General features: G+C 37.1%; 2 protein-coding genes across 3 annotated transcripts in view; both read left to right on the top strand.

Moving 5' to 3' along the window:
• The window catches only part of LOC114523993 (RIMS-binding protein 2-like), a 55,360-nt gene that overhangs the window by 5,869 nt on the left and 28,151 nt on the right, over positions 1-21,340 (top strand). The gene's annotated exons all lie outside the window — the stretch shown is intronic.
• Positions 14,708-16,375, top strand: LOC114523994. Its single transcript, XM_028545085.1, has 2 exons — positions 14,708-14,797; positions 14,987-16,375. The coding sequence occupies exons 1-2, from the start codon at positions 14,764-14,766 to the stop codon at positions 16,024-16,026; spliced, it is 1,074 nt and encodes a 357-aa protein (XP_028400886.1). The 5' UTR covers positions 14,708-14,763; the 3' UTR covers positions 16,027-16,375.

The following is a 21,340-nucleotide window of genomic DNA, read 5'->3' as shown; positions in this document are numbered from 1 at the left end:
AAAATTAGTATAGAGACAAATGTTTAGAATCAGTGGAAATGACATTTAACATGCAAGATACCGTGCGAACACATGACTACCCTCCCATAGGAGTTTTATTGGCACAAGATAATTACCGTGGGGGATAGGGTCGGTATTAATATTATTAAGCATTCTTTAAAAAAGTTCGTTTTGTCTTCTTACAATCCCATCCCTCTGCGAGGAAAGCCATGCACATGCAAATATTTTGTGGAAACCCTACCGCCCCTATACAATGGGTATGGAAATGTGACTGAGGTTTAGCGATATATATCGATACGTTTTTCGTTTCTTTGAATTAAACGAAAGCTAACACTCAGGGCTAACAGTTCTTGTTAACTCGAAATGGTTACCTCTTTCCAATGTGTTCTCTGCGTGCTTGGTATTGTTTTATTGGTAACAGCTGATACTCACGGAGTGTATTCGTTTACGAATCACAGCGACACTTACAATATTAAAAGTGCTTCAAGTGAAACAAACAAGGAATGTCGTTTGATCGTCAACAAAACAGATTTGTGGTTTCTACAGGAACTAGGTCGGAATAAGATTATTCATATTGTACAACTTGATCTTCAATTCACCTCTAAAGACAACAATTCCACCATTAAGAAGTGGAGCTGGCTGTGGACAGACAATATCGGTCATAATATCTTGGCATTGCTCAAAATTAAAGTCACCGTGGATAGTGTCTACACTTGGCCTACTTGGACTCTTGACGTTGGGAAAAGAACAACTCGATTGCGTGTAAGCGTTAATCCTGCCGGATGTACGACATCAAAAAAATCACCAGAAGATTTTCTTGCTAGTTCTCTTTTGAGGCAACTGTCTATGATCCAGGAGAAAGAAATTTGTTTCAACAAAAATTCAAGGCAAACCACGCAAAAGAGATGCTGCAAGAGTTTTAACAATAATCCTCATTGTTATGTGAGGTCAGATGAATCTGAATTCGTGCGCACAATTAAATCCATGTTATCGGTGATTCGATACGGCCAACTTTTATATCTGTTTGTGTTATTATATATTGCCATGATATTACTAGTCAAAAAGGAAAATAAGAACGATGGTTATTACAGGTTAACGGAAAGTCCGATGTCATTACTATTCATTCTGCGTCTGTTGTTTTGGGATGGTTTTGGAAGAGTGAGATCTTTTGTACGCAGGTGCTTGTTCTTGGTAGTGATCTTCCTGTTGTGTTGGACACTGAAATTTTTCGAGCACTCTAGCGTTTTTCCTCTTGTGTATTTTGCTCTTTCGGCGTTGTCCATTCCTTTGTCGATCATATATTACGATGCTGAGAATATTTTTGTGAAAATTGACTTCTCACGACTATTGCATTTATTTCCTATTGTACCTGCAGCATTTGATTATTTTTGTTATAACATAGATATCTATTTGTCGCGCAAGGCTAAATCGAAAGTCATTGGTTTAGTCACGTTGCCTTTTAACATAAAAATGTGGAAAAAATCGTTGATTATATTTTTTGAATCTGTCAAGTCCTCTAATACATCACGATGTTTTGCGCGGTATAAAGTTCTGCTGTACATTAAAGTTGTTTTTCTTTGTTTGGTTTACATTCCAGTTGTTTTTATATTGCAAGTTGCTTTAATTATTGCATGCATTATTACTTTGTTTCTTTCAACTCGATCTTTCCCCGCCCTCGGCAACAAAAGGAGGCGATTATATTGTATTTTCTTCCAAACGCATTTATGGAATTCAATTTTTCTTATCTTTCCTCTATTCATTTGTTTTCTCAACATGCCTAAGGTTGTAGTTGGGCTACTCTCAGGCATAATTCTCAATATTGTCTACTTTTTCCCTTACATTGTTTACATATCAATTCTGACATTTTACTCCTGGATGTTTTGGTCATCTGTTGAACAACAATATGTCGTCTTGATGAGGCTGATTTATGATTGCAACATGGATTACAAAAATAACAGCGACAACAACAATGACCTCAACAATAGCAACAACAATGACCTTCATAATGAACTAGATAATGTCCTCAACAACGTGAGCGGTTCATACTTGAACATTGTTGATAATGACTCCGGCAGTGAAGGAAGTGGTGTGTTGGATGAAAAAGATAAAATTGTGTGCGTGGTATCAAAGGAACTCTATGATAATATTAGAGAACGTCTCTTACCATACCATGTGAGTCTTTTTTACTTCGCGTTAAAAGTTTTCTTCGCTTTTCTTTTCTCTTATCTTATTCTCACTCTTGTTCGAGTTCTTCAAGCCAGCGATGTTTCCCCAACAGTCCAGTTGCTAACAACGTTCAGCGTGAGTGCTTTTCCTTACATTATGAATATTGTTGCGGCGAAAAAAGGAGAAGATCAGAAAGATGCGTGGAGACAACAGTTAAAACAACGAGTGGAACCATTAGTGGACAAACTGACGGCTGAGAAGCCTGAATTACGTCGGACTGAATTGAGTACAACCTATCATGTGGACGACTCAAATAGCGAATTACCCGGTTCTGAGAATGAAATTACAATCACAATTGACAATGTGTCTTCAAATGTTTAAACATGTGACCACGTGCCGAAGAAAGAACTGAAAGTGAAAACATAAAATAATTATCTTCTGTAAAACATCGACAATAGGGACATTATTTAAGATTGACGGCATTCGGCTAACGGCAAACTGCAAATTTCAAATCATATTTTGAGGCTAACTGTTAGCTGTTCGAAGTTGTTCGAAGAGGGCAATTTGTCTATGAAAACTGAAGCATGAATTAGCTAGCTACTTGCCCCCAAAAGCGATTTGAAATTTGCAGTTAGCTGTTAGCTGCTTGCCGGTCAGACTTTTTCGTTTATGGAATTGTTTTAAGAACAGGTCTGGTCCCGTCTTCCCAAATCCACACATTTTGAATTGATAGAAGTCTTACGTTTCACAAACATGCTCAAATTAGCAAACTATGAGTTGATTATTTGATTAATATTAACAGTTCTTTTCGTATGTTCAGATCACTTCTAAACCATGTTCACTTTTATATGTAATTTTTAAAATTGATTTTCAATGCTTGGCCTACATCATGCATGAGTATAAATGCTAAGACATTAGCCTTGTCAAAGCGATAGGATTATATAATAATGGGAATTTTAATCTTGGAAACATTATAGAAACTTCATAGAAACTTCTAACTATAATATCAGTTTGTAATATTCGAACATATAACCAGGAAAGATAACTTCTTTAGCTTTGTTAATTAGGTTTGTGTCTCATATAAAATGAATAAAAATATATTAACAAACTAACTGCATCCCTAGACCAGTGGTATGTTCCGGAAGTTTGTCAGACTCCAGGTTTCAGGTATACAAAGAAAACCTGCAAATTTTTAAACTTTATAGTAAAACGTGATGGCTCAAAGAATACGCATTATACGATACAGCTGACGTTTAAGTATGGTCATTTTCTTCTGTTATTTATTAGTAAAAGACTTGATCGAGTACAAGCTGACCGGAAATAGATTTTGATCTTTTAAATCATGTTTTCGTATAAGTAAAAGAATACCTTGCAGGATTGCGAGATCCATCCACGCGTGATTGATGAAAACCTAAATTTCCACGCGCGGATTGAGGTAACTAAATTCCTCATGCATCAGTAGATTGCGTGTTTCACTGCGTATATTGCATGCTGTCACATAAAATGTTTTGCGATACAGTATAAAAGAAGTCTAGTTATTAGCTTTCGAGTGTTAATTTAAATCAAACAAGACGCCGTTCTGGCGTTAACTCCGGCGCACGTGCCAGTCTTCAATATAGAGCTTCTGAACATAAACAATACAGTTCGCGTATTGTTTCGCATACATATTCGCATTTAGATGCCTTGCGAACCTAAATGTTCGATCGCGAAATTCAGAAGCACATCGCAGTATAGAAGTTCAATTGTTCAAAAATGTAAATAAACCGCATGATACATTCGCTTCGTCTTACACTTTGCCTTTGGAATTCGCGCTTATTGCGTTCGACGAAGGAGAACGCATTCTAATCGTGTCTTTGCGGGGGGTTTCGATATGCCACGCGAATTTGAGAATTCATGTTTGTGGAGTTAGCCTCGATGTCGTGACATCTTGTCCAATGAAATTACTACCATTTGCGTTCAAGCTTGCGACGTGCGATTTTAAAACGTACGTTTGACGTTTCAAAACGTACGTTTAACGTTTCAAAACGTTACGTTTGCCGTTTCAAAACGTACGTTTTGTCACGCCCCCTGCCATGTTTGGGTAATTAAATTGACATGTTTTTGAAGTCTAAACGAACTTGGCATAATATCTAGTGTAAACAAATATGGATCCGTACTCTGTAAAAAAAGTAAATCTATATGGTCGCAGTTACTGTCCTGGTAAACCCATTGGCGAAGAATTTGCATCTTTTATCATCGATAAAATTTTGAAAGAAGGTGGCGACCGTATTACTGGTTACATTCCACGAACGTATGTACAGTACTCCAACGAATTTACAGTATCTCCCAATACGGTAAAAAATATTTGGAATAGATTTTGTGAAGAAGTTCCAACAGTACAACCCAAGCGCAGAGGTGGCAAAAGACAGTCAAAATTACAGGAAGATGACCTCGAACTAATCGAAGTGTTAAAGATTAATTCGCCGTCAATTTCTCTTGCGGAAATCATCCAGGAGCTAACAGAATGTGGCGTCCAAGAGGTTTCCATGTCAACTGTTTCGAGAGCAATAAAAAGCAGGATGCCTTCAGGTGAACGGTATACAAGAAAGAAACTGACCAAACTGGCGAGGGAGCGGTTTACTCCAAACAACATGTTTTACACACAACTTTTCATAAACTATCTTTCATCGAAGGATCCAAGAAAGTTAAAATTTTTCGACGAAGCTGGAATAAAAATACCAAACGTAGGAACTCGCACGTACGGACACAGTGCTATAGGAACGCGCAGTGTGGAGATAATACGAAAGCAGGAATCTCCAAACAACACATTGAACTTGCTTGTTTCAATTGTTGGGCCCGAATATTATAATATTCTTAGCGGAGCAACAAACACCGCGCGTTTTCTTGCATTTTTCGAAGAGGCCGGAAGAGTGGTCAACGTTAATACAGGTCGTCCATGCCTTGAGGTGGGTGACATCGTTGTGATGGACAATCTTTCGTCTCATCACTACGAAGGTGGAGAAATTTTGGAAGAGTGGTTTGACACAATGGGTATAGAACTATTATATACGCCGTCATACTCTCCTGATCTGAATCCAATTGAATTATGTTTCAACAAGATTAAAAACATTCTAAATGGTGAACTCAGGAAATTGGTCCACGATAATTTACATCTTGCGGTTGCAGAAGCCGTCGAGACACTTTCACCAACGGACATGACAGGTTTCTATGAAGCCACATCTTACTTGTTTATCTAGCACTGTAGTATAGCCATGGTATAGTTGCTTTATTACAATTAAATGAGCATTTATTTTCATTCGATAATGCAGGCACGATTGAAATGGCTGATATAAAAATAGTTCTGACTTCTGAATATTAATTAGTATAGAGAAAATGTAGCGTCATCAGAAACAATAGTTCTAAATATAACCTTTCGTATTTCAATAAATCCAACATCAGTTACGTAATAACTCTCAAATTTTGCGACGTTGAAACGATGGTATTTTTTTCATTTTAATTTATTTCGATTATTTCAAACATTTTAACATTAACTGAACAACAATAAATCTGGTACGGAACAACCACAACGTACAAAATCGAATCAAGTTCCAGTAATATTAGCCTACTATGTAGCCAGAAGCATGCGAGCGAAACACAATTGCAAGGGTGTATTTTACGTTGGTTCTAAAACAAACCGCGGCGTTTAGCCAGCATCAATACTGTAATTGGAGGCCTAGGGGGGCATAAAATAAACTCACACAATGTAATGACAATCGATTTAAAAAAGAAGTTAATCATGCAAAACATGACTATATGAATATGCCCCCTCCCAATTATCGACGTTTGCTTCGCCACTGAATTCAAAAACGATTTTAATAACGAAATGTTTTCCTTCGCCTGGTAAACCTAATGGCACCTTATTGAAGAAATATTTCCCTTCGCCTGGTAAACCTATAATGGTACCTTATTGAACGTAATATCAAATAAAACTTGGACTATGTCATAATATTATCGCATAAGATTAACTAATTGTTTTGCGATGACAAATTTAACAACATAGAAACTGCGTCATTTTCACTGACTTCAGGTACATCGTCACTTGTCGACTCTGCCGGCGCCGGCGTCATGAAACTGTTTGTCGGCGTACTCGTAGTTGTGCGAACACAGTCCCCAGTAGATTGGGTGTACGGCATTGCCATTGGTGAGTAGCTTGGGAAATAGGGACAAATCGATGCCAAAGAAGGCATTGCCATTGGGGTGTACATGTTTCCATATGCCATAGGGAGATCGAAGCCTGTCGGGGCATATGTTGACTGTGGGGTAGGGTAAGACAAGTTCGTGTTGGCACTCTCCAGAGTTTGCGGTTTTGATTTATGCAAGCTTTCTCTGATGACAATAGCTAATTGCTCAGCTTCTTCTTCTTCTGATGCAGGGGCACTATGCAAAATTTGTGAAGGCTTTTCTTTATCAGTATCAAAGCTTATACTGTTACTACAGGAACTGCTACTTTGAGTACTGACTAATCTCGAACTAGGAAACTCTATTCCATGATGCTCGAGTGAGGATCGAGCTGGATTTTCGTGTTTGCGTCGCTTGGTGTTCTGTTTTGACCGGCTGTAAAACTGGTTATTACTCGAATCGTCGTCAGCAAGACCGAGGGCGACATTCAAAATACGTCCGATATCATGTCTTGCGGGGATTTTTCCTCCCAAATTTTTTTTGCAGTACTCCTGCACTAGGTAAACGTGTTTTCGTAGTAATGACCAATTTTGGTTACCGTTTACCATGTAAGCCGCCCTATTTGCTTGCAACAGCTCACTTTCGATTCTAACATGTTTTTTGTCCGTCGCATTTTCTACAGCATGTTTTCTATTGCGAAGTTCTTCCCTTAACTGTTTAAGTTTGATTTCGTGTTGCTTTAATTGCGATCGCATTTCCTTTAATTTATGTTCGCCTGGGTGATTTTTTTCCAATCCGCATTTAAAGACCGATGTGCATTTATCGAGTTGACAATTGCGAGCAGTGTGACCCAACCTAAGGTGACAATTTCTACATATATTTCCATTATTTGGATCTGATTTGACTCTTGCTATTTTTTTTTCAACATTTTCAATGTTTGCTTGTAGCTGCCTAATTACTGTTTCCTGCTCGTCAATCTTTTCCTCGCTTTTCGTAATGTATCTCTCAAGTGGAGTTTTCTCAACACATAAGTCGTTATCTAAACGATCGTCACTGTCATTGTCTAGGCCCATGATCATGCGATCTTCCTCAGTATCATCACTATTTATATCCTCACAGCCCATAAAGTTGCTTACAAGACAAGATTTTACTGTACTTGACGTTGGGTAGCGTCTTAATGCAGATTTTGACTGTGGCTGTCTGCAATGTGAATCGGTCACTTCCTCAACTTGGGCTCTACTGTCAACTTTCGCTTTTACACTTGGTGAAGAGCCCTCGAATACTCTCAATTTAAGACGATGAATATCCGTCCCTGGAATACATTTTATTCCAGTAATTGCGACTCGGAAACATAGGGGATCACTGTTCATTACCACGTATTCTTTCTCGTCATTTTCGTACAGCAATCCGAACGTCAAATCTCTTGTTTTAGGGATTTCTCGTTTTATAGCTTCGGTTAAATCATTGTATGTCCTCGGCGAGGCCGTGAAAAAAACACGCCGTGTTTCTCCAATCTGAACTTGCACTTGTATTTGGTCCATTGTCATGTCATGAATGTCATTTTTCAAATTGCTGTATTGAGTATTTTTAAATAAGTACAAACGTCGCTATATTTAAACATGCCGTATGAACTGCAAAAACATGTCAATTTAATTACCCAAACATGGCAGGGGGCGTGACAAAACGTACGTTTTGAAACGGCAAACGTAACGTTTTGAAACGTTAAACGTACGTTTTGAAACGTCAAACGTACGTTTTAAAATCGCACGTCGCAAGCTTGAACGCAAATGGTAGTATTACTCGAGCATGACGTGTATAACCAAGTCATCGATATTTATCTTTTCCATGTGCTCGGTCTGTTTAATTGTTGCTTGGGCGTTGATTTTCGCTGTTTTCTTCGAAGGGTAAGTAAATTTCTATTTCTTTTTTTATATATTATGCTCAATATGACTACATATATTTATCAAAGAATCAGAAAGCTTTGGATCAAGTTTTTTTCCAGTAGAAATCAGACGATGAAATGTCCGAAACTCGGCGCTGCACTGTTTTCGACATTTCCTAGCTGTAATCAGAGTAATATTTTTCTCGATCAGTTTGTGTTTAGAGCAAATTTAGTATCGCTTTGCATCAGTGATGTAGATACCTGGTCAACATGTTCTACTTTGTACATTATTGATTATGTAAATTCGCCAAGTTGTAGCGTTGGAAAATATGACTTTGCCAACGTGCCTACAGCAGGTGTTCGCACAGAGATCTACACAAATCCCAGTTATTTGGCTGGGTCTCATATGAGCACAATGACCATGTCTATAGTATAGAAGGTGGTCACAGAAATATATATGCACAACCCAGTTATTCGGCTGGGTTACGTTTGGATACAATATCTGGCAGTTGTGTCAGAGAAGAATATAATATTTCATCCTTGAAAGGATATGCTTGTGCTAAATTCGGCTTGTGTGGCGGTATGCCTTCGGCAAATAATATTTGTACTGATGACTGGGATTTGTTGTGGATCAACTTAAAAAAAAAGTTGGCTCTACTAGGTAGAGTGCCTCATGATTGCAGAGGTCCACCTAGTGATTGTTTTTTTGCATCTATCGGTCATGCTCTGTATAATGATACAGACTGTCATTTTCAAATTCGTACTGCTGGAATAAATCATTTGATTAACAATCCAAGCCTTTATATTGAAAATATTGTGCACATGTCATGGGATAGATATATCCAGGAAATGTCCAAAGCTGGAACTTGGTGTGATAACATAATCATGCAAGCAGTGGCAAATGCACTCTGCTGTACTATTCATATTACTGATTCAAGTGCAAATCCAAATGCAACCATTATAACACCTGTTAACAATTTTTCTCAGAGTGAAAAAACTGCTTTTCTAGGCTATATGAATAATAAACATTATGTTTCTACTTTTCTAAGTAGAGATGAAAAAAGTAATAATAAAAATCATAAAAGAAAAAAATTGCTTCCCAAAGAAAAAGTTATAATTAGCAAAAAACCACCAACTAACGAAATTTGTTTAGCAAATACGACTTTTGCTCATGACTGGGATTTGTTGTGGATCAACTTAGAAAAAAAGTTAGCTTTACTAGGTCGAGTTCCCCATGATTGTGAAGGTCCACTTGGTGATTGTTTTTTTGCATCCATGGGCCATGCTTTGTATAAAAAATCAGATTATCATTTTCAAATTCGTACTGCTGGAATAAACATTTAATTAACAATCCAAGCCTTTATATTGAAAATATTGTGCACATGTCATGGGATAGATATATCCAGGAAATGTCCAAAGCTGGAACTTGGTGTGATAACATAATCATGCAAGCAGTGGCAAATGCACTCTGCTGTACTATTCATATTACTGATTCAAGTGCAAATCCAAATGCAACCATTATAACACCTGTTAAATTGCCTCAGAGGCAAAATATTGTTTTTCTGGGTTATCTGAATAATAAACATTATGTCTCTACTTTACCAAGTACAGACAAGGAAACTGATAATAAAAGAAAAGAAATGCTTACAAAAAAGAGAGTAATTGCTAAGCAACAGCGATCCAATGAAACTACGCATGCAAAAAAGCTCCGGCTTGAAAAGCAGACCACATTCAATAAATCATGCAGAGCAAATGAAAGCAAAGATGTAGTGAACCCTAAGTGTGCTAAAAAGAAAAAGGCATCCAGTGCCTCTGATTGTCTTGGTGACTCAGTTAAAACTAAATATTTGAATGAATTTGATAGCACAAAAAATGGTCTATTACATGATCAAAGTTGGGCAAAATTCAACATGAATCAATTTCACAAATCTATGCAATATTCAATTTTCCAATGCACAGTCTGCTGTGAGCCATGGCCAATCAACACCAAACCAAAATCTGATACATATGTTTGCTTACGATGCTCTAGAGATAAAAACATTCCAAAAAGATTTTCTGAAGACAATGCCATGATACCAGGATCAGTACCTGTTGAGTTACAAGGTTTAACTCAAACAGAAGAAATGCTAATTGCTCGAGCCCTTCCAATCATGAGGGTTTATGTTAAACCTGGTGGGCAGAGAGCTTATATTCTGGACATTGCATTAATTTGCCTCAGCATGTTGAAAAGCTTGCATCAGTTTTGCCCAGGTATCCTAAGGACCTGTCTATAATTATAGTAAAAATGAAAGGTCAGGGCAATACATTTAAAGATGTAAAAGTTAGAAGGAAAAAAGTGCAGGATGCTTTATTATGGCTTTTGCAAAACAATCCACATTAAAAAATGTTACTATTAGTAAACAAGCTTTGGAGTCATTACCAGTTGATGGTGTACCATCTGAGATCATGACTGTTGAATCTGTTAGTGATAGTGTGCTTGAAGAAATTACTTTACCTGACTTGGGTCCTCCTACTGAAAATGATGAAGATAAAGTTTATAATCAGACAACAGAAGTTAGTAGCTTTATGCCAGTTAATCAAACACAACCACAAGAAGTGGTTGCCATACAAAATCATATTTGTCAAAAAGAAAAAATAAATTGGCCCACAGTTGATGACCAGCCCATTAATGAATATGAAACACCCTTTTTAGCTACACTAGCATTTCCTACACTATTTCCTGTTGGTAAAGGAGATCCAACAAATCCCTCGCTTTTAAAGGATATTCCTTTGGCTGAAAGAGTAAAGCACCTAATCAAATTTGCTGAAAACATTGATGGCAAATGGATTTATAGATTCGCCAGTCACCCGAGGTTTAGCTATTGGGTATTTAACATGATACAGAGAAAACGAACCTTGCAACAAGGCGGAATATTTCTTAAACAAAATCCAGGGATGCTCACTTGACAATAGATGAACTGCGTGAAATGGCTACAAGTTCTAGTAACAGTAATGCCTTTCTTTCTAAAATATCCCGATATGTAGCAAATATTGCTGGCTCTAATGCTTACTGGTATAAAGTAAGAGAAGAACTCAAAGCCATTGTAACAACAGTTGGAACCCCCACATTTTTCTTTACATTCTCATCAGCAGACATGCATTGGCCAGATTTACATGCACTATTTGGGAGCGTCAATGCCACTAGTGAAGAAAGGCGACAAGCAGTAATCAATAACCCACATATTGTAGATTGGTTTTTTACTCAAAGACTTGAAAGTTTCATCAAGCACTGGTTGTACAAAACACTTGATGCCAAATGGCATTGGTATAGATTCGAATACCAAGCACGAGGAAGCATACATTGCCATGGGATTGCAAAACTAAACAATGACCCTGGTTTGTGTGATCTAACTAAGATTGCTCTTAAGGGCTTCATAGCACAAAGGTTCAAAAATGAAAACAAAGAACTTGAAAACACACTAGCGCTCGACAATGATATTATTGCTGGTAAGAAAGCTTCTGAATTAGCTTGTAAGTATGTAGATTGGTTGCTTTCTACATTGAACCCAAATCCACCAGATGATGGATTGTGGCTTAGACCAGAAACACATCCATGCCAAAAGCGCTATGATGACATTTCAGATGGTGATATGCATGACGATTATTGTGATCTTTTAAATATGGTTCAACGCCATACACGTTGTAGCACCAATTATTGCTTAAGAAAAAAGCCCCCTAATTCTGAACCAAAATGTAGATTTAATTATCCACAGGAAAAATGCTGTAAGACGAGGCTAGAATTTGAAGAAGTTAATACTAATGGTCATGAGCAACAATTTAGAGCTAAAATGGTCACAAGGAGAAATGATTCTCGGCTAAATAACCACCAGCAGCTTCAACTGCAAGGTTGGAGAGCGAATTGTCATATACAAATAGTTATTGACCACTATGCTTGTGTCGAGTATCTTACCAAATACGCTGCAAAATGTGAGCCTAGGACCACTGTGCTTAAAGAAGCATTTAACAGGATTGTAAATAATACTCCTAGCAATGCTAATTCTCATAAAGCTATTAAAAAAATTATTATGAAAACTGCTGGTGAAAGAGATTATGCTGCACAAGAAACAATGCATCATCTGCTCTCTCTTAAACTTCACAGTTCAAGTTTCAATGTGATACCTGTTTGCTTGAATGGGTCACGCAGGATTAACGTGTTTTCAGCAGATGGTGAAGTCTGTTCTAACAATTCCCTACTTGATATTTACGCTAATCGTGCGCAATACTCCAGTGCAATTGATACAACCAAATTAAATTTCGTTCAATTTGCGACACAATTTAAAGTTGTGAACAATAAGCTTGCAAAGCTTCCAGATAATGTAGTTCCTAGAATTTTTCCTACATATTCACCAAATCCAGCAGGTCCAAACTTTTCTCAGTATTGCAAATATCAACTTTTAAGATACAAACCTTGGCAAATAACACAAGAAAGTGCTTGGGATAATGTAGAGCCATCAAATGAAAATATGATCAGTAAATGGCAAGAATTTCTTCAAACACAATACGCAAAGGAAAATGTACCTGACTGGTTCGATAAACTTCAATCTGTGATTCAGCGTCCAAAAGAGCCCGAAGAACAGGTAGTTGACACAGAATCCGGAAACACACGTGAAGAATGGATGGTCATATCAGATCTTCATACACCTTTTACACATTCTTTGGAAACAAACTTAGAATCTGTTTATGACTGGAACTGTGATAGAGCTCATTTTTCTGAGCAACAAATTGGCGATATGCCTACCTGGATAAAAAATATGAGAGCACAGGCAGATCAAGTTTTACATGATAACCACGAAAATATTGATATTGATAGCTTTAGTGAAATGCAGACACTTGCATATAACATTGTCCATTCTCACCTGAACAACACGTCAGCTGATAGAAACAAAGTCTCACTTGCCCTTATCATTAATGGGGTTGCAGGTACTGCAAAAGCTATCTTATAAATGCTATCCGGGTGCTACTAGGTGAGAAATGTGCGGTCACTGCTACAACGGGTAAGGCTGCCTTTAATATAAATGGAGTGACAGTTCACTCACTTTTGAAACTACCAGTTGGTTCGAAAGGTAATAAAGATCTTACAGGGCAGAGTTTGATAAGATTACAAGAATCTTTGAGCAAAATTGATTATGTCATAATTGACGAATATTCCATGCTTGGTCAAATGACATTTGGTTGGATAGATAGACGGTGTAAGCAAGTGTCTGGTTACCAAGACAGATTGCTTGGTGGTAAATCTATGATTTTATGTGGTGATCCAGGCCAATTACCTCCAGTAGCAGACAAGCCGCTTTATCATGCGGTACCAACGAATAGTATTGGTGAACAGGGATATGTTACATATCAGATGTTTGATAATGTAGTTAAACTCGATGTAAATCAGCGTGTACAGGGAAATGACCCAGAGCAAACACGATTTAGAGAGTTATTGCTGAGGCTAAGAAAAGGTGAATCAACAGTAGATGACTGGAAACTGCTTTTGACTCGACAACCTTTAAGAATTTCCAACTTATCCGAATTTAATGATGCAACAAGATTGTTTTATAGCAATGAGGAAGTTGCTAATTTTAATTATGAAAACCTTGTCAAACTTCAAAAACCAATTGCTCAAATAAACGCTCGACATTCTTCTGCCACCGCTCGAAAAATTCCTGCAGATGAGTTTTCTGGCCTTCAGCCTGTGCTGTATTCAGCTAAGGGTGCGAAGATTATGCTGACAATGAATTTATGGCCGACTGTTGGTCTTTGCAATGGTGCGACAGGCACTGTTGAATATTTTATATATGAAAATAACCACCATCCTCCTGATCTGCCAATAGCAGTTGTTGTTAAATTTGATAATTACAGAGGTCCATCACTTTGTCAGACACTCTCGAACTATGTACCAATATGCCCCATCAATGTTACTACCCAGTCATTAGATGGATTCCATGAAAGGCAACAACTCCCTTTACGATTAGCTTGGGCCATTACAATACATAAAAGTCAAGGTCTTACTTTATCTAAAGCTTGGATTAATATTGGAAAGAAAGAAAGTTGTCCCGGAATGACGTATGTGGCTTTAAGTAGAGTGAGAACACTCTCATCGTGTGTCATTGAGCCTATGACTTATGAGCGTTTATCAAAACTTAATTCATTGAAAACATTCCAGTACAGACGAAAAGAGGAGGATAGATTACATGAAATGGCCAAAAAAACATTTGAACAATTTATAGGGCAAAATCTTTAATTTTATTTTTTGGAAATTTTACCGCTTCCTCAGGGAATTATTTTAAAAGTTACAATCGTAGAATAGTAATTGTATTTATTTTTGCTTAATTGTTCGTAAATTCAAAGTTTATGCTACTGTACAGTTAATTACCATCAGCTTTCTTGCTTTTCATAAGACAGTGAAGTATTTTTTTTATTTTTTCACAGTTCCGCTGAGGTCATATCAAAATAAAGTAAGTTCTATTTTTTTGAATTATTGTTAAAATAATAAAGTTATCAGTAACAACATTAATAACATTTCTTTTTTGCAGATGGCTGATGATCCAAATTCTAATACACCACCAGGTAAGTCTTGTATAGGTATAATAGTAACACACGCAAGTCGATTGGCTCACGATTCATGAAAGCTAGGGTACGAGGCCAAATAACGTAATTATCGAAACAGTGTATTTTGATCAGGGTCTGATAACACCAGTTCCACCAGCTGTCGATGTTATTCAATACTTATTTTCATTCCCCTTGTGTTATATGTAGAAACCCTGTTGTGCTATTTGCACAACATTTCGCAAGTTAAAACAGCAACTGAATCAAAACGAAAGTACTTCAACTGTGTGGTTCAGTGTGATAACAGGGCACTGAGAGGCGTATGTTTTTCGCCAGAAAAGAGATCTGAGATGAGCGCCGTCGCAACCACCAAAAGTCCAGTCAAGATTAAAAACTTTAAACGAGCAAGAAATGATGAAAACAATGTAACAATAACAAAGTATACCACGATCACCCCAGTCGAACAAGGCGAGGTCGACTTTGCCTTTTCTGAAGAATTATCCCAATCTGCAACTGGAGAACCTGTCTCCGTTTCTTCAGTATCCAATTTGGTGTCGGAGCAATTGATAACTATTAAAGGGAAAGTCCTAAAAGTGTCGGGTCAGAAAGTACAAGCAACGCGCTTTGGCAGGGTCAGAAAACAAGATGTCATCGTAGCAGATCCAAGCGGCTATATTAAACTGGTTCTATGGGGCGACTTTGTCAATACTCTTGATGTAGACCACACTTACGTCTTGAAAAATGTAAGAATAAAGTGTACCAGATTCGAAAATTATCTCAACACACCGAAGAACGAAGAGTTTTCTGCGGTTGAATCTGCAGTTTTTGATGCCCCTGTTGCTGCGTATGAGCATGAGATTGACACGACAACAGAAGTTATGGCCAAAATTATCGGAGTCCAACAAGCTTCCAAGACCCTGTCCTGTAATGGATGTCAAAAACAAGGCCTCGAGATTCTTTCATCCAACAAAGCTGTGTGCCGCTTCTGCAAATTGCAGCAGCTTCCTTCAACCTGTAATGTTAATTGGAATTTACGAATTCTTGTCAAGCAACAAGACCAATCAACGAAGAATCTTCAAATGCGACTCGACCACACCACCACTGAATCGTTACTTCGTATGCTAAATGCCACCTATGATCTTCAGTCAGCTACAGAAGATGACATAGTTGCCACAATCTTGGAAAATTATGAAACATTGTATTATTTTACCTACGACTTTCTTACAGGCCAAGTGACCCAAGTCGTCTAACTTGAACATTATGTGTAATTATGCATTAAAAACTATTGTACTAGAGTTCAATTTCACTGGTTTGTTCAAATTTAACTTTACTAATTTTATATTTTCATTTCATAATACAAGGAACAACAAGGAACTGTATGACCATTTCATCATGTTTATATTAGGGCGTTGTATTCATGACTTTTGTCATTATTAAATTTTGTTACAGTTGTAATTTCTAATCTATTTACAGCCATTAGAACTATATTATGTGAGTATATCCCACCTTGTTATTAAGTAAATAAATAACTTGCCTGATTTCCCTATGAAAATGGCTTGATATCTTCTGCAATATATTTTTAGATTGAATTGATCTTTCGGAGTCGAACGCACTTCACTAATCTTTGATTATTACTAGTATATAGTTGTATTAAATCTTCGATCCTGTGCAAACTATGCGACGTGTCAACGCGCCCATACACGACCACATCATCTTGTTAAACGGCGAAATAGCAGCGATATTATTAAAATAGGACCGAGTCTACATGTATTAAATATATTCTTACCCCAATTCAATCTAAACTTAATCGAACAGCATAAAAAGAACGGTTTATTTGTTCCTCTTGGAGGAATTGCCATATCATGCGAGCGAAATCGAATCGCGCATTGGAAAATTAGCCAAAGCTGTGCACCACAACTCTTGGGAGATAAGACTGGGACGTAGATAAATACGATCACATACACTATTCAAATACTAGTATATTTCGCGCCATTACAGACTTGCGACGACGAAAAATAATAAAAAAAAAAATAAAAAGAAACAAAACAAAACAAAACCGGGGCGAATTTTCAACTCCGTCGCTGACGCCGGAGTAATTATATTGGCTTCACCACTCATTTGCATAATTTCACAATATTTAAAGCTATATATAACCTAATCATTTGACAATAATGATATAAACCTATATATAACCTAATCATTTCACAATATATAAACCTAGTGAAAATTAGTGTACAGACAAATGTTTGGAATCGGTGGAAATGACCTGTTGAACATGCAAAATACCGAGCAAACAAATACGTAAAATTAAAGAACGCTTCCAGAATATAGGGAATTACCCGCGCTGATAAAAAGTGGGGATTACCCTCCCAGCAGGGGTTTTCTTTGCACAAGACCATTACTATGGGGGAGGGCCGGCATTAATGTTGTTTATTATGTATTCTTTTCAAAAATTTATTGTCTTTCTTTTTTACTATCCCACCCACTGCGAGGAAAGCGATGTGCAAATATTTTGTGGAAACCCTGCCGCTTCTACACATATGGTTATGAAAATGTACTGAAATATAGCATTATATTTCGGTACGATCTTTTGCATTAAACGAAAGCTAACACTCAGTGCAAGTAGTGTTTGTTCACTTAAAATGGTTACATTTTTCCAATACGTTCTCTCGGTGCTTGCTATTGTTTTATTGGTAACCAGTCAAAGTGTCTTTGGCGACGCTTACAATATTATTACAACTGCTTCAAGTGGAACAGACAGGAAATGTCGTTTGATCGTCAACGAAAAAGATTTGTGGTTTCTACAGGAACTAGGTCGAAATAAGGCTGTTCATATTGTAGAACTTGATCTTCAATTCACCTCTAAAAAGAAAAATCCCACAGTCAAAAAGTGGAAATGGATGTGGACAGACAATATCGGTCATAATATCTTGGCATTGCTCGCAATAAAATCATCAAAATCGCCTCTGGCTGACCTAGCTGTGCTTACGTGGACTCTCGACGTTGGCAGAAAAACAAGTCGATTTCGTGTAAGTGATAATCCCGTCGGATGTACGACATCTAAAAATTCACCAGGTGATTTTATTGCTGGAGCTCTTTTGAGGCAACTGTCTATGAATCAGGAGAAAGAAATCTGTTTTAACAAAAACGCGACCCAATCCACGAAAAAGAGATGCTGCAAAAGTTACAACAATAATCCTCGAAAATATCATTGTTATGTAAGGTCAGCTGAATCTGAATTCGTGCGCACAATTAAGACGATCCTATCTGTGCTTCTATATGGGCTCTTTGTTTTTATTCCTGTGATATCATTAATTGCTATGATATTAATAAGCAAAAAGGAGGAAAAAAAGGTCAATGGTTATTACAGGTTAACGGAAAGTCCGATGTCATTACTATCCATTCTGCGTCTGTTGTTTTGGAATGGTTTTGGAAGGGTGAGATCTTTTGTACGCAGGTTTTTGCTCTTGGGAGTGGTCTTCGTTTTATCTTGGACACTGAAATTGTTCGATTACTCTGCCGTTTATTTTGTGCTTTTTGCGCTCTCGGCACTGTCGACTCCTCTTGCCAGCTTGTACAATTGTGAAGAGATTTTCGTGGAAATTGACTTTTTAGCTCTATTGTATTCATCCTCTATTGTAAAAGCATTTCATTATTTCGCTTATGACATAGATATCTATTTGTTGTCCAAGGCCAGATCGAAAGTGATTGGTTTAGTAACGTTGCCCTTCAACATAAAACGCTGGAAAAAATCATTGATTAACTTGTCTGAATCTGTTAAGTCCTCTAATACATCACGATGTTTTGTACGGTGTAAAGTTCTGCTGTACTTTAAAGTTGTTTTTCTTTATTTGGTTTACATTCCGGTTGTTTTTATCTTGCAAGTTGCTTTAATGTTTGTATGCCTGTATCATTGTGTTAACTTACTTTTATCCAGCGTTCCTGCCAAAACAAGGAGGCAAAGTTACTATATGAAGTGTATTGCCAATCTTTGTTTTCTCTCATTTCCAATATTCCTTTGTTTTTACTTGATGCCTCCTGTTTTATTTATCCTGCTTTGGGGAATAATTCTCAATATTGTCTGCTTTTTTCCTTACATTGTTTACATATCAATTCTGACATTTTACTCCTGGATGTTTTGGTCATCTGTTGAACAACAATATGTCGTCTTGATGAGGCTGATTTATGATTGCAACATGCATTACAAAAATAACAATGACAACAACAATGACAACAACAATGACAACAACAATGACAACAACAATGACAACAACAATGACAACAACAATGACAACAACAATGACAACAACAATGACAACAACAATGACAACAACAATGACAACAATGTCCCCAACAACGTGAGTTGTCTATCGTTAAAAATTATTCACAGTGACTCCGGCAGTGGAGAAAGCGAGATGTTGAACGAAAATAGTAAAATTCTGTGCGTGGTATCAAAGAAACTCTATGATAATATAAGAGAACGCCTCTTACCATACCATGTGATTCTTTTTTACTTTGTTTTAAAAGTCTTTTTCACTTTTCTTTTCTCTTATCTTATTCTCACTCTCGTTCGAGTTCTTCAAGCCAGTGATGTTTCCCCAACAGTCCAGTTACTCACAACGGTCAGCGTGAGTGCTTTTCCTTACATTATGAATATTGTTGCGGCGAAAAAAGGAGAAGATCAGAAAGATGCGTGGAAACAACAGTTGAAACAACGAGTGAAACCATTAGTTAACAAACTGACGGCTGCAAAACCTGAATTACGTCAGACTGAATTGAGTATACCCTATCATGTTGACGAATCAAATTACGGAGTAACTAGCGTTTAGTGTAACGTTTTAAAAACGGGTCATCTTTGACTTAACACAAATCAAACAATTAATCTGGCGCGGACAAAAGGAATGAAATTTTAAACCAAAAATTTGCAACATTTTCTTAACTTTTCCAACACAGGGTGTATAAAAAAGTACCCCCTGTTAAAATCAAGCTTTTGTTCGAATTTGAATGTCTTATTATTATGTCTAACTCACGGGAGCTTAAAATGTAAAGAGAGATGCTCAATTTGAATGCCTCAACCTATGCCTACCTTGCCTATTTATCATTGCAAATGATACAGGGTGTATAAAAAACTGCAACTCTTAATATTTATATATGTTCACTTCTATGCAATAACAGACGATCGTAGGCCTCTGGGAATTATTAAAAGTTTCGTTTTTTTTGCACCCTGAAGGCATTCAAATTCGAACCGAAGCTTCATTTCAATAGGGGGTACTTTTTTATTCACCCTGTGTAATATTAGCAGGAAACGATAAGTTTCGGGCTGAGGCATTGTAGTCTAGTGAAACGATAGGATTAATAATGGTAATAATATTAATAATGATAATGATGGGAATATAAGGTATAGAAACATTATAGAAACTTCATAAAACTATGGAAACTATGATGTACGAGGTGTAAACAGTGCATGCAAACACTATAATTTTTCATAAGTAGTTACTCCAAATAGCATTGTAATGCCAGTGCAATTAATTATACTTTTGGGATTTGAAAAAATTTTTTATTCCTTGTTGTTTGAATAGCCAAAGGACGCTGCATGTAGATGTTTAAAATCATATTAGAATCTTTATTCTTGCATATTAATAAATTCAATGATAAACCGCAGTTGCTAACCCACACTCACGGTCACAGATCCAATGTAGGGTAAAGAATTTTACCATAAAATCCACGGTGAGCTCACAGCACGGAGTCACACAGATTTTGTTGCCCGTGAAACTATTACACGAAATACTACATTTTTGTGGTGTTATTCACTTTACGTCGAATATTTTATGAAATACAGAATCAAAAGTGCCCAAGACTAGCAATTACTTAATTAGTAAGCTATTGGCGATCTTAATTAGCTACGCCACACCCCCCCCCCCTTCTAAAAGAGTGTTCTCTAACAGTAAACTAAAAATGTCACCAAATCCAAATAGATTTAGTTCTTTACTAAATCATATTGTCCGAACTCTTCAAAGTCAAACTTGTAGTATATGCCGTTTGCTGGCCAGGCAAACATCATTTTCATGTGTTATTTTCACATGGTCCAACTTTCTATTATCCTTTTCACGTAATAACGGCTCTTCAATTCTTCTGTGTCATAACAGGATCTTGAGGTAGGGTCTACTCATTGCTGTAAAGTTCAGAAAAGCAAATACTAAATTACATTTAAATTTAACTAGTAAACCAATGTTAAACAACAAGGACACTAGTAGCTTATTCAGGGTTAGAAAGGATTGGGAAATGGAGGGGACCATGGAGTATACCATGCTGGGGGATGGAATGATGGTGGCAATGATGGTGCTGGAGGATGGAATGATGGTGCTAGTGGTGGGAAACTCTGCGACTGTGGAAGTAGGAAAATGCTTGGAGGTGCCGTAACTAAAGACACAAAATATATGTTCTTGGTTTCCAAGTTGGTTGTAGTTGAGGGGTTTGGTGGGTAGCGTACTAGGTTTGTGTTACGTAATTAGGTTTGTGTTTCATATATAAAATGAATAAAAATATATCAACAAAGTAACTGCA

This window comes from Dendronephthya gigantea, unplaced genomic scaffold (genome assembly GCF_004324835.1).
Source record: "Dendronephthya gigantea isolate DGI-Jeju-01 unplaced genomic scaffold, DenGig_1.0 000029F, whole genome shotgun sequence".
In the NCBI taxonomy this organism is placed as follows: domain Eukaryota; kingdom Metazoa; phylum Cnidaria; class Anthozoa; order Malacalcyonacea; family Nephtheidae; genus Dendronephthya; species Dendronephthya gigantea.
This window is presented reverse-complemented; position numbering and strand designations above follow the sequence as displayed.

Bases quoted from the DNA above. Each gene is read 5' to 3' on its own strand.
- LOC114523994 (XM_028545085.1), top strand. From the start codon at position 14,764: ATGGCTGATGATCCAAATTCTAATACACCACCAG. The intron at 14,798-14,986 runs GTAAGTCTTGTA...TGTTATATGTAG, and splicing joins AAATTCTAATACACCACCAG to AAACCCTGTTGTGCTATTTG.